The sequence below is a fragment of the Sinohyriopsis cumingii genome, chromosome 13 (genome assembly GCF_028554795.1).
Source record: "Sinohyriopsis cumingii isolate HCF-2022 chromosome 13, ASM2855479v2, whole genome shotgun sequence".
Lineage (NCBI taxonomy): Eukaryota > Metazoa > Mollusca > Bivalvia > Unionida > Unionidae > Sinohyriopsis > Sinohyriopsis cumingii.
The window spans coordinates 26,906,816-26,920,931 of record NC_142973.1 but is presented as its reverse complement, the minus strand read 5'-3'; the positions used below and the strand labels follow the sequence as shown (position 1 = coordinate 26,920,931).

Here is a 14,116-nt window from a genome sequence, read left to right as displayed (position 1 = left end):
TATTCTTTAACTCTCATTTTCCTACATTTAAAACTTAAGTTTTAAGAAATAATATGTTTTCAAACTATCCTGACATACTCTCAGTAAAGTAAAATCTCTGAGAATGATGATGTCATGATAACGTTTAATATTTGATGGAAATATGCAGGTTTATTACCAGAAAATTTCTGTGAAAGGCATAAGCTGTATTTAACATTTATAAAGCTAAAGGTTACTATCTAACCTGTTTGTTCTCATCAAATTTCAGTCAGAGGTAGCACTAAACAGTTTCATATGTTGGGCCTAGGGGTAAATTTTTAAGGCTGGGGTGGGTTGGGTTGGTGGATAAAATAACCTATATTATCTTGATCATTATTAGCAAAGGCATCATGAACATATGTCAGCCAATGTTGAGTTTTTAGCTAGGACTAACTCTATGTTGGCACCTGCTGGGCAATTTTCAGGGAAAGTAAATTTGCAGAAAACTGTCCATTTGTGGTCTACTTTTCTACCGATTACTTGGGTCTCACAGTAAAAACCTGTGCTGCTTTCATTTCCATGATTTTGTAGTGGTATTAATCTATAATGAGGTTGATAAAAGCATGGAGTATTACCAAATTTCACTCACTGTTGGAGGGTGGGTGTGTGTGATAATACAAAGGTGAAATAACCTGATGAAATGTTTGTCATGCAAATATTTTATTTACACAATTTCTCCTATGAGTATAAAAATGTATATGTCATGATTATTGCACTGTAATGTATTGCAGTGGATGGATTTTCATCCAACCTTGTGCACACTAACAGGTATATGGACTCTGCGCAACATTAATTCTGCCAGCACCCAAATATCCCAATAGTATGAATATTGTAATTAAAGTTGATATTAAAGTGTGTGAATTGGATACTTAATGTAACTTGAACAATTTTCCAGTCATATCACTATGTCTGAAGTGTGGCAGTTACAGTGATGTCAAGCACTAGGCATCATGCTGCAGACATATAGCATCATGACCAACCCATTCACATTATTCTGACACCAGGCCTAACAGTCCTAACACTAAACTCTACAGTTGATATTAAAGTATAATCTTATTTTTTTATCATTGTTTCTTGCTGTCTGATGAATTTTAGTCCTATTCACTTACCTATCATAGGATGGTGATCTATTTGTAACTTAGGCCTGACTATCAGTCCCGGCCCATGTTCCTTTAATGAATGTGTGTGTGATTTGGATTTTTAACGTAGCTTTAACAATTATTCAGTCATATCGCTATGATGTCTGCAGTGAGACAGTTTATAGTGATGTCTAGCACTGGGGAATCATGTCGCTGACATGTAGCATGTTGTCCCACCCAGTCACATTATCCTGACACCAGGTCAACCAGTCCCAACACTAGCCTCTTAATGCTGAGCGCCAAGCGAGGCAACTGTTAGTACCATTTTTGTAAGTCTTTTGTATGACTCTGCCAGGGATTGAACCCACGACCTTCCGTATCCGAGGCAGACACTCTAACCACTAGGCCATCTTTTAATGAAATGCATCACAACTACAAAACATGATTAGTATGATAAAGGATGCAACAAATTAAAAGTTGGTCCAAAACTGACAGTGAGCCCCATGTTACAAATCAACTGCCAGAACACCAAACAATTAGACCATAATAATATCATGAATAGTAATTTGTAGCAATATCTGAAATAATTTTCTTTTGTGCAGATGAAAATGTATACCTATTTTCATACTTTAAATAAAGAAAAAAAAAAAAAACTGGATGAATTGTGCATGCTCTGTGAAACCCTAGAGAGGGAGAAACAGCTCTGGATTCATCAAACTTGTCATAAAGACTCTCACTTGGCCAGACTATATTTTTCTTCTCATGCACTTATCTCCAAAATGTGCAGAAATAACTGATCAGAAAACTTGGATAAAATTGGTAAAGTTTTACAAGTAGCATCATTAGGTACCTATCTGTAAAGGTAAACACCTTATACCACTGAGCCACCTGGGGCCTTGTCATAAATGTAATATTATATGATAAGTGAAACTGAAGTTAGTGGCCATGAAATCTGTTTCATAATTCATTAAGCTGCTTGTTGCAATCAAGGTTACAACATTGTTTATAATCATCCAAAAGTTTCAGGTAAGTGTAGCTACTGGAATAGATGACGTGTGACTTTCAAAAGACTTTAGCACAGCACCTATATATTACTGATGATGATGACAATGCTGTCAGAAAAGTGATATGTTTTGCCACCAGAGACAAACAGATGGCAGAAAAGAACAATTCATGTACATTTAATACGGGATTTTCGGAACAAAAGACCAGCATAAAAAAATCAAATTAAACAGCCAGTTCCATTGTATGGCAGCTTTTAATGACAAAGCTGCACATATCTGGCCATGAAACCTCTACGAACTCTGCTAACCCATACATGCCAACCCCTGGTGAGGAAAAAGTGTAATCCAAGTGGACAAAAAGAGTAATCCACATAAAACATGATAAAAATTCAATGAACAGATGTACAAAATGATTTATTTATCCCTCTGGACTTTTAACATCAATTAAAAAAGCAACAGACTCTCATATTGCATTTCAAAACACTTTGTACCAGCTGAGACTATGAATGTTTTGCACACCATTAGAGCACTAAGCGCTGGGTTACAGAGCCTGGATCTGAATTCAGTTTTATTTTTGTTAACAATACTGAACAATCTCTCAGTCAGCATTAGAATGGTAAAGAACCAATATTCCTTTCATAACCTGACAAAGAAGAGGAAATTTATATCTTCCAGTTATTGGGTCTTTTAGTTGGGAAATAAGATGAAAAAAATCAACTCTCTTTGCATGAAGTACATCGTCAGGTAGAGTGCCAACTTGATACTTCAGGAGTTCTCCTTTTAATTTATCAGCAGCCATACAGTTCTGCCAACTTATATTTATTTAATGCATAACAGCTTTTCCTGCAGCATGGTGCATCATATGACAGAGACAACCTGATTTGTACAATGATGGAGACATTTTTCAAAATAGAGAATACAACTCTTTTATGAATTCCAGTCATCACTGATGCAGTATCAGCTGAAAACCCATACAGTTCTGCCAACTTATGTTTATTAAAAGCATTATCAAGCAAATAAAAAAATGCTTTCTCCACTGGAATCTACTGTTAATTCTGGTAACAAAAGAAGAGCACTCTGACTTTGTCCTTTTCATTGTCCAAGTCTTTTACACAGACTGGGTACAACCTTTTGTCATCATAATCACTACTCCTGTCTGTTGCAATACTAAACGGCCCAATTTTCGTGGCTCCTGCAATTTTAAGTTTAGTATCTTCTGCTAAATACCTAACAATAATAGATGATTTAGTTCTTGCACATGCATATTTTCTGCAATTTTGGAATCAGGAAACATCCGTTTGAACAAAGGACCAATGTAGTCTTCTACCACTAAGGGTAGTCTGTGTTGTATTAAGAACTCGGTACATAACACCTCTGCATTTATAAAATTTGTGTCCACAATTTAGTTCTGCTGTAAAAAAAGAAGTTACCTTAGTATTGGAGTTAGTAAAACAAGCTAATTCAAGGTTTCTTTGTTTTACCACCTTGACCAATATTAAAATCCTTTCCACACAACCTGCAAGGGGCGTGAAGCTTCCCTAGAATGGAATACTGTATTGTGTAATTCATGTATTCATCTCTGAATTGGTTTTTCGTCTTTTCCTAATCCATCTGTGAAATTATTTGAAGAACATTTTTGCTCTAACACATGCATCAACTAAAATAAATCTGACTTGACTTTTAGCACCAAATACCTAAAGACTGGTTCTGTACCAGATATGAATTAGAACAAAGAAAAGTCTGCAAGCAAAGATTAGAAGTTAGAAAACCAGTCTGTTATCTCCTAACTAAGCCATCCAGATGCTATCAATATAAACTGAGATCAAAAGTTTGAAAGTAGAAACCAGCATGTTTCTTGGAAATAGGGCAGCTGCTTTAAATAGACATAATACTGTTAGGAAAGTGCATGACAGTCTATGGACAAGTGTACTCTTATGTCATAGTTACAAAGAAGTCATCTCTTCTAGAATACTGTCTGTGGGCTTAATGGGATGTTAACAAAAATGAGAAAATAAATTATTAACTTTTTGGAGGGGGATATACCGAAAACATGCAATCCGAATACATTTATGCGTAAGGCGTAATTTAGCAGAAAAAAGTGTAATGATTACGCCAAAAGCGTAATGGTTGGCATGTATGCTAACCTCATAGAAATATAAAAAAATTCCAGCAGTAATGTCATATATAAATGGACTTCATCATTATCATCATAACATAGAAATCAAATCAATCTCTGAATAAAAAGTTACTTCTAAAAAATCTTACCATTTCTTCCAATAACTGTGCATCTTGAACTTTGCTTCCACGCACATCAGGGATACCTTTGAAGGCAAATTCCTCTAGTTCTTTTAATAAGGACTAAAAATACAGAAACAACAATTTACCAGTGTTTATAATCACTACTGTTATAACATTGTCACAGGTAATCGAAGGCATAACAACAATAACAGAAACAACAATTTACCACAGTGTTTATATTCACTATTGTAATAATATTATGCCATAAGTAATTTAAAGCATACTTTGATATGATGCTTGATAGTATTATGAAATTACATTACTGAATCAAAGTACTGAGAACACTGATGGCTTGGAAGGTTAAAATGATAATAACCTACATAAGTTCCAACATAAGAACATAACTCCATAGATATTGCTACTGGAATCCTTTTTACTATCATAATTACACTACTCTAAAATAATATACACAAATTTTCAAGAGTTTTTTTTCTTTAGATTTTAAAAGAGAATTTACATTAACATTTGAAACATTCTCAGAGGAATTTCTAATTTATTGTGGTGTTTTCCTTTCAAAAGTTTTTCTTTTAACTTTTTGTTTCCAGTTCTAACATCAACAGAACAATATCCAAGGAAGATAACTATTTACCAATATCTGAGCTGTCTCCTTTGACATTTCAAATTGATGAAGGCCATTGGATAAATCCTTTGTTACTAATTTCAGCAAGACTAAAAAGTTTGATACTGTATTTAGCAGTGCAAACTATATTTGTTAAAGAGAATTGACACTATGCCATATGCATGAAGGAACTGAAATCCCTCAAAGCCAAAAATAAAAAGTTATGTGATAAATGAAGTGCAGTTTTTTTTATCCAATGTGCTGCAGTAATTTTGTAGCATAGTTTTATTAAATTTCAGTCATTATGATAAATGAGTACCTATTAAAAAATGACTCAATTTTAACAGCTATCTGTATTGGAAAATTAATAAAGTGATTGTAAAATAATGCATTGGCAATGAAATGCTAAGAAGTTAGTAACTATAAAAAAAAAAAAACAAACAAGATTCCTCCACTGCCAGAGCATTTTTGCTAGCCAAGGTTCAGATATGATAACCCTATCTACACCTTAGTGGATCAAACAGATGTATTGTTGTTTCGTTCATTGACATCAATTGGATTTCATGAGTTGCCTCCCTTAGCATGTAATGCCAACTAGCCAACAGCATGGTGCACTGTACATCGGTCAAAAATGGTGGAGGCAATTAGCCTAAAAAGTATACTTTGGAAGTTTAACATCGAAAGTATGACTATGTGCCAGACAGAAGCCATTACATGTGTATTTGAGTGAAAGGTATTTGTGCAAACAGGGACTGGCACTGGAAAACTGCGTATTTATCAGTCCATTTAAGCTGTGTTCCCTTTGTCTCAATCATGTAGGAACAGTGTTCAAATCTGAACATTTTAATTTTGATTAGATGCAGTGTCTTTCCGCCGCATCCAATGAAATTCACAGACCTGAAGCACAGAAATATCTGCTCAATATGCCAAAGTGAAGATAGGGTTATCACAGGAACCTTGGCTAGCGAAGATGCTCCTAGAGCCTAAATAACAATCATGTTCGGATGCAACATGTCATTAACAAGATGAAGGCATTGCTGAATGGAAAATCACTCAGTGTGACCTATATTTTTTAAAATGTTCTACAGTCAGACAGATACAGCTTTTTTGGACAATCACAGTATCAAGCCATAAATTTAAGTACAATAAAAAAGATTTGAACAGTCAGTCATATTGATATTCTGTGGGGGTTGGATGGGGTGGGTGGGTGTTGAACTGATTACGCTGAACTGTTTAAAAATCAAACAATGGAATGCCTATCTTAGGACAGATGGACACTTACTTCTTTTTCATCTGGCTCAGCACTGACAATCTGTTTCAGGCGAAACTGAACTTGAGCAAAATGGGTGGTTAGGGCCAGGAGAGAGGTGTTCAGCTGTTCCTGTTCTTCTTCTAATTGTGTCAACTGTTCTAAATGACTTGGATGCCTGGAAGGGTAAGAATTATAATGTCTAAGATGATGATGATGACAATCATCATCACCATCATCTTATATACGACAATGAAGTTAAGCATTATCAAGCAATATAATATTACAGATGTCTATCACCACCTTCATCATGATACAATTATATTATGAAAAGTGTGCAGTTAAAAAATACTGATATGTATCATATAGTTCACAGGAGATACATAGACAAAACTGCATGTGTTTTGTTCCGAGTTGGCAGAAAGAATGAGTCTGATATGGTACAAGGGATACGTCCAGGCAGTCAGGCCAGACATATTTTGAAGCCATATAAAATTATTTCTTTTCCCAAACTCAGAACAAAACATGTATGCGTTTTTTTAATATATTACATACCCAGCTTGATTACGCTTTCAAAATAAAAGTCAAATAAACTGGGATTTGTATAAGCAGGATTCAATGCATCAAAACTAATTTGCATATAGTCGTGTTACTAACTGAACAATGCACTGTAATCATTTGACCCCTGAAACCTGAAATACTGTATGTAGTCACTTATGAGTCCAGCTGCAAACTGCACTGACCCAGATCTGCTGTCACATAATGTGCCAGCAGGTCTTGGTCTGTGCAGTTTGTTAGGAGTAATCAGTAGAACAAACAACACAGACCATGATTTGCAGGTGCATTATGCCTCAACAGATCAGGATCTTTGTTATTTGTAGTTTGACTTGACTTATAAGCGAGTATATACCATACTTACAGATGACAGTCTTCAATACAGTTGATTAATTTATGTTATGTTAAGACATTATCATTCTGTCTTTGTAAAGCAATACAAGACAGAATGTTTTTTTTCGTTGACATAAATCTAGAAACGATCTTTCACACTGGAATCTGTATTACAAGATAGAAAATCACAGGTGATAGCATCTGATAATGATCATTAGATGTACAAGTTTCAACAAACAAGAGGACCAAGAGGGCTGTAGCTGACAGCTTAAGCAAATGGAGTTGCTGCATCTTCTCGCTGAGATAAGCTCTGCATACAATGCTTTCTCATAGAGTCGCATCTGACAACTACCGTGCAGTGGATATGATCTCAATAAAATGTGCATTGTTTCCAATTTATGAACCTTGCAAACATGCACTGAAGAAGTTCATTGAAAAAGAAAAAATCTGAGCTAGAGACAAGGTATAATAATACACAACCAAACAGCACCAAAATCTATTGTACACTATTGAAGAAACATGGAAACTTTTCAATTACCTTGATCTTTCTTTATCTTGATACATTACATTCATTTACTACTAGTCAGGGCCAACAACCTACGTCTCAGGAAGTGATGAATTGTGGGAAATTTGAGCTGCCATATTCGAATGAACTGTCGATTCGAAGTAATTTATTTAATACTCTGAATAGTTTTCATACAAAAATACCTAGTACACCAAAGTCAGCTGGTTCTTTGAGTATTATCGCTGTTAAATAATCATCCCAAGTGCTGTTGATAACTTTAAACACATCAACCAATCTTAAAATCTAATCAGGTTATCTACTTATGACCATGATAAAGTGTAAAACTTTTCATGGTCTGAAGTATAGTAGATATCCTGCTGCCAAGCATGGACATCATGCACACAGAAGGACAACATAAAAATAAATTTTAAAGTAAAATATTTTTAAGGAGTAGATTCATTACCTTAAAAATCCAGCTTTCCAAAGCTACAAAAATCATCACCACAGCAAAAAAAATTGCTACGAAGTCATCTCTTTGCCTAGATATAAGACAGGCTAGTGCTTTCTCCCCTCAAAGGGCTTGGCACCAAACATGGTCAGTTAATACTGGAGTGAATGTGCCAGCTCTAACAGGGATGTAACTGCAGGGATGGCTAGGGCGTGCGAGTCCATATTATGATCAGGTGTTATAGCAAAAATAAATTTTACATAAAACAAAATTGGTTTCTTCATTTATGTTACCCATAAATAACTCATTTGGTGAATTGGTCTGTAGCAAAGGGAGTTACCTCCCCATTATCCTGTTTCCAGTCTCCTAACATATGTACAGCAGCTTGGAGTTTCATGTAAGATACAGGTTAGGGACTGTACAGCCTTATACATGGGAATAATTTAGATTTATAAAAATCAGCCCCAACAAATCTAGCAGAAGTAGCAGCCAGTGTCATTGCAAAACTACAAAATAATCTGTGAAGGTAACCTGTTGTGATGCTGATACAATATTTTCCTTAGGCTGTGCCCTTGCATGTGCATACATGCCAACACAAAGCGACGTATAAGTGTAATTATTGCTAATGTAAGTGGCAAAAAAAATGTAATCTGAGTATAAAAGGTGTTATCTAGATATCGCATGCAATAATTACAGTACACTGTATGAAAAATGTAAATTTTATTTGTGCTACTATCCTGGTTCTGCACTGTTCAAAATTCCTATCCGAAATAGGCAGAATCGATGCGAAACTGAACCAGAATACAAACACAAAACATACTTGCAAATTATTTATATTCAACACTCACTTGAATTAGTCTACATGTCTAACCATGGCTGAATGTTTGTGAAGTCACGAATTCAGCAATCAGCTAGATGATGTGCTCAATCAAAGTGCTGTATTACATGACTCTCTTATTCTTTTTTAAAGTTTGTAATATGGTATTATTTTATCCTTTTTTCTTTTTTCTGACCTGACATGTTTTTAAGTGTGAAAAGATCCAACTGCTCTATTAGTTTCAGTCACATTTCATTCACATCTCACACCATTAAGCCTGCTGTGCTTAACATCTGGTGCCATTTTCTTTAAAGGTTTAGACTGTTTCACAACATATGATATCAATAAAATGAATCTGTGAGGCAAAGTTTCAAACTGAAGAAACCTGTTTTCTTGGAAATATGTTGTAGATAGAGGTGAGATGGCAGTGATCCGTAATGGAGAGCACTTTAGACCACTCGGCCACTCGGGGCCCCAATCTCTGACATGGTGGCATCGTTACAGTGAGACCTTAATCGGGCATAATCAACATTCGCACACACTGCCAAAGGAATCACTGACATCGTCGCTAAATTAAAAGAGATGAACAAAATCACGGACAACATTGTGTACACGATCACTTCTGGATCAGTAACATTGACCCGGAAAAATAACACTTACAGTTATACTGTAGACAGAGGTGACATGGCAGTGATCAGTAATGGAGAGCGCTTTAGACTGCTCGGTCACTCAGGGCCCCTTTAGGATTTGAAAGGAGCATGTAAAAATTAACAATGCACTCTTAAGGTTACCCAAAAAAAGCCATCTATGTCATTTGCTATCTCATGCGATGTATCTCAAATATTAGGCGAGTCAATAAAGTCACCAGGATGCATGATCTCATCAATGGTGATGTTGCAATCTTCCCAGATTACTTCATACTTTGACAGTGTTCTAAGTGAGCAAATTGTAAAATATTACAGAATGTCTTATTTTTTCACTCTAAATACTTTAGACATTGTAAATGATAACTGACAGTTTGATATAAGAACAATTAATAAAAGTAATTAAACAATAATTTAGAATCAAAGAAATTAGCACGAGTTACTGAAGTACTTTAAAGGTAAATTCAAGTCATCATTGAAGTCTGATGGGACACAGTATTCGAAGTAATAGGGGTTTTGGAGGAAAGGTCAAAATGAAACCTCTCTTGCAATCTGCCATTTTTGTTTTTTAATTTGCAAATGCAGCAAACTCTACAATTTCCAGGAAAATCTCAAGCTGGTCATATCTAACAATCTTACCGTTCTTCTACCCCTGAAAGAGGCGGTTCAGGATTGGAAGCTGCACCTAAAGGTGCCCATCTCTCTGTTGGTCTCTCATTGTTTTGTTCATCAAAACTATCATAGCCATTATTCTCATCCGAGACAGTTGTTTCTTGCATCATGCTGAAATGAAAATGCACATAAATGATGGTTGTAGTTTAGTCTGACACTTATAATAATGATCTATATTATAGTAAACAAATGTACCCTAATCACTAACAAACACACATTGTGTGAAAAATCCTATATGAGGTACTTTTCTGGTTGACAATAAATGAAGCATGTCTTCAAAATTCCTTTGTTACTCATAACCTTATATCATACAACCTTTAAGCCCTAGCACACTCCTTTTCCTTTAGGCAGGGTTAAACTGATATTCTGCAAATACTGTACATATCAGCAAAATCTATTTCAATTACAGCAGAACCTCACCTGCTAAAAACAATGTAAACTTGAGAACATAGGATCAACCATAAAAAATGATCTTTAGATTCCTTCTTTTTAACTGGCAAGTGTTAAATACAACTCTGATAATCTTGAGCTATAAGATTTTCAAATCATTTTCATTTAGGCCAAACCAGATGCCATTTGAAGACTTCAGGTAAAAAACCCATGTTGATATGACCATCCATTTGTTCAACGATTTTCAGTATGTTCATTGTGACTATCATATTTGAAAACTGGTCCATTTCTTTTGTGAGAATTTGAATTTAAGAGAAAAAGACACCAGAGTAAGTAAAGTCTGACTAAAACATTATGACTTTACTTTGTAGAAAAGCAGTGTTATTATTATTGCCAGTTGTGTGAGATATTACAGAAAATTTGACTTTCGTTACGATGTTAGTCAACATCAAAACGCGCTACACAGTGCCATTAGGCAGGAAGACCCTGATGCCCAAAACATAAATATCAGCATCAAAGTCTTACACGTAGGACTAAGTACGCTTGTAACTGCCAACACACTTATGTCTAAAACATGGATGCATTTTCAAGTCCCAAAGACATCAACTTTGGTTAAAATGCAAATACAATGGTAGCCATGGAATGTGAACATTCTGTTCAAGTAGATTTTCGTGAAACTTTGGCCTCTATTTCCCGAGACAGTTAACCGGGCAACACGCTATACTGTATGTACTGGGAATAACATGTTGCCTCATCATAACTCTCAAGCTGGACGTGTTATACTGTAAGATTATTGAGTTAGCCAAGAGCTATACAAGAAAAATACATAACAAAAAAGCTTGCTGGTCAAATAAAATTGCTTTTTAATCTTTTCAAGGGTCTCTAAGAATTTATTTTAAATCGTCTTAATTATTCAGATGGTAAATGTGCAGCAAAATTTTTTAATAATTTCTTAATTAACAGATTCTGTACATAGAACATTAAAATCGATCGTCCATCTCAAACAGATACTGCCGTGGCCATATGGTCATCCATTAAAGACGAAAACATTACAGACTGTTCATCAATGCTACCTGCTCTTTGCTGAATGGGATCGCCAGAATACTGCCGTCTATCCAAATATTTTAATACATTTTTCAGACCAAAATTATACAGCTTTATTGGTCTGTTTTAAGAGAAAACATAACGTTTATGAATATCCGGGCACTTTCCGAAGAAAAGATACCTCGCTATGTTAAGTTTCGTAAAATTTTATATGGTAGTCAACAAAATGCAGAGAGCGAGGACCACTTGTTTCAGTACCCGAATTACAGCATGAGGAAAAAGAAAGAAAAGAAAAAAAAAAAAAAAAAACGCAAGGAAAATGCTGGTCCTGATTTCACAACATTTCTAGTCAACATAATTTCTACTCAGATTTAAATGTTGTATCATCAGGGTTAGATGTTTCGATATGTTTACATTGGGATTTTCGTTAATAGCCAGTAATAAGAGAAAGGCCGAACAATACCTAACATTTTTTTTTTTTATTTCTGTGCCAGGTACGAGTATCATATAAGAATACGAATGTTCTGAAGCATTTCAAAAATATTCTGTTGTTTGTCTTTGATCATTTTCCCCCTTCTTTTTTTTTTTTTTTTTTTGATGATGTTTGCCACATATATCCAAAACGTTTGAAAAAGTGATTTAAAAAATGCGTCTGGTTGTTAATTAATTTTTTTCTTTTGTTTTCAATGGTCAAAGATCAAAGATTTAAAACTGAAAACGTGTTCAACATCTTATTTTTTAAATTTCATTTTAGTTGCTGTGATTTTATTTTATAATGTACAAATACTAATGCATTTATTAAATCTTCAACTATCAACTATAAACACACACACACACACACACACACACACACACACACACACACTATCTATTTTGCATACTCCAATATTATAGTTTTCACTTTTAATGTGGTACATTTCGTGTGTTTGTGTCTTCTTTTTAATTAAGCGTTTTTTTTGGGGGGGGGGGTAAAGTTGATGTGTTGAATCTTTTTGTTACAATAGGTCTTGAAATAACTTTTGCTTTATCTATTTGAGTAATTTCTAATATATTTGTCTGATTGCTTTTCTTTCTTCCATTTGGATGCTATACATTTGTGACCTTAATCTAACTACTTCTTTCATTATTTTCCACTACGTTCATCTTTGAATTTTCCTGGACCTTATTTATGGCCTGACTGTATCGGGTTTCCCATTCGATTTTGCTCTCTTAAATCACATATTTTACCGATTTGGGGTCTAAATTACAACCATACAATTAGGAAAATTATGTGGTGATGTTAAATTTGAAGGAGTAACTTTAACTCACGGATTAATTACATTTTTTTTCCAAAACTGATGTACACAAAATTCAAATTCGAATGATATTAATTAATGCAATTTTTAAGTACATTATAGTACGGTTGTCATAATTAAAAATGTGGATAAAACAGTATTGATTGTATGGGATCGCCCGATTTCATTAAAAAAACTGAGCATAATTTTTTTAAATAGTACATCTATGGAGTTTCAGAACAATTATGCAGACGCTTGGAGACTCCAGCCGGAACCCTTTCCGGTGTCCAGACATGCACATTTAAGCCATGCAGTTAATAAGTATGCGATGCATACACTAAAGCGTCGAGTAATTTAGAAGACAACGGTGTGCACATTAACTAATCGTTATAGGGTGAATCGCTGTACACGATCTTAATACATGACCAACCAACCAATCAATCAATCAATTAATCAATCAATCAGGCCCCTCCGCACAAGGCGGCAAAGAATGGTTCACTTACAGCTAATTAACCATAGGACCAACTAATGTGACCCAGAAAATAAGAAAGAATATAAGCTGGTCTAATTCCCAAACCAGCAGAGTAGTGAATAGGGGCTGTTCGGCGTCAGTGGGAATTAGCATTAAAAACCTCCCTGGGCCTGTTTAGCGTCTATGTAATTTAACGTGGAGAAAAATCGTGGGCCTGTTTAGCGTCAAGGGAATTTAATATGGGAATAATAGATCTTGGGCCTCTTTAGCGTCAAGGGAAATTTAACAGGGTGGGCCTGTTTAGCGTCAAGGGGAATTGAACATGGGAATAGATCGTGGGCCTGTATAGCGTCAAGGGAAATTGAACATGGTGGGTCTGTATAGCGTCAAGGGGAATTTAACATGGTGGGACTGTCTAGGGACAATGATAGTACAGGGCCAAACACAACAGAGACAGAGACAGACATACACTAGTACAAGCCTGAGATTTATATATAAAGCATTACCAAGACCTGAAATTTTGTTGGGGTGTTCAAAAATTTGAGTAGTTAAGTGGGACGATATAGGGTCTATGGAATTAGCATTAGAAAACACCCCTGGGACGATATAGGGTCTATGTAAATTTAACATGGACAAAACCCCTGGGACGATATAGGGTCTAGGGGAATTAGCATTACAGACCTTTCCTGGGACTGTATAGGGTCTATGTAAATTTAACATTAACACCCCTGGGACTGTATAGGGTCTATGTAAAA

General features: G+C 35.2%; 1 protein-coding gene across 1 annotated transcript in view; it reads right to left on the bottom strand.

The window, feature by feature from the left end:
• Positions 1 to 11,786, bottom strand: part of LOC149785091 (RUN domain-containing protein 1-like) — a 67,307-nt gene extending 55,521 nt beyond the window's left edge. The window contains exons 1-4 of the mRNA XM_089978836.1: positions 11,645 to 11,786; positions 10,149 to 10,292; positions 6,241 to 6,385; positions 4,367 to 4,459 (exon numbers count right to left, since the gene is read on the bottom strand). Coding sequence (XP_089834962.1) covers positions 4,367 to 4,459; positions 6,241 to 6,385; positions 10,149 to 10,291 — 381 coding nt within the window. The 5' untranslated portion in view covers position 10,292; positions 11,645 to 11,786. The remainder of the gene's footprint in view (positions 1 to 4,366; positions 4,460 to 6,240; positions 6,386 to 10,148; positions 10,293 to 11,644) is intronic.
• Between the last annotated feature and the right edge of the window lie 2,330 nt (positions 11,787 to 14,116).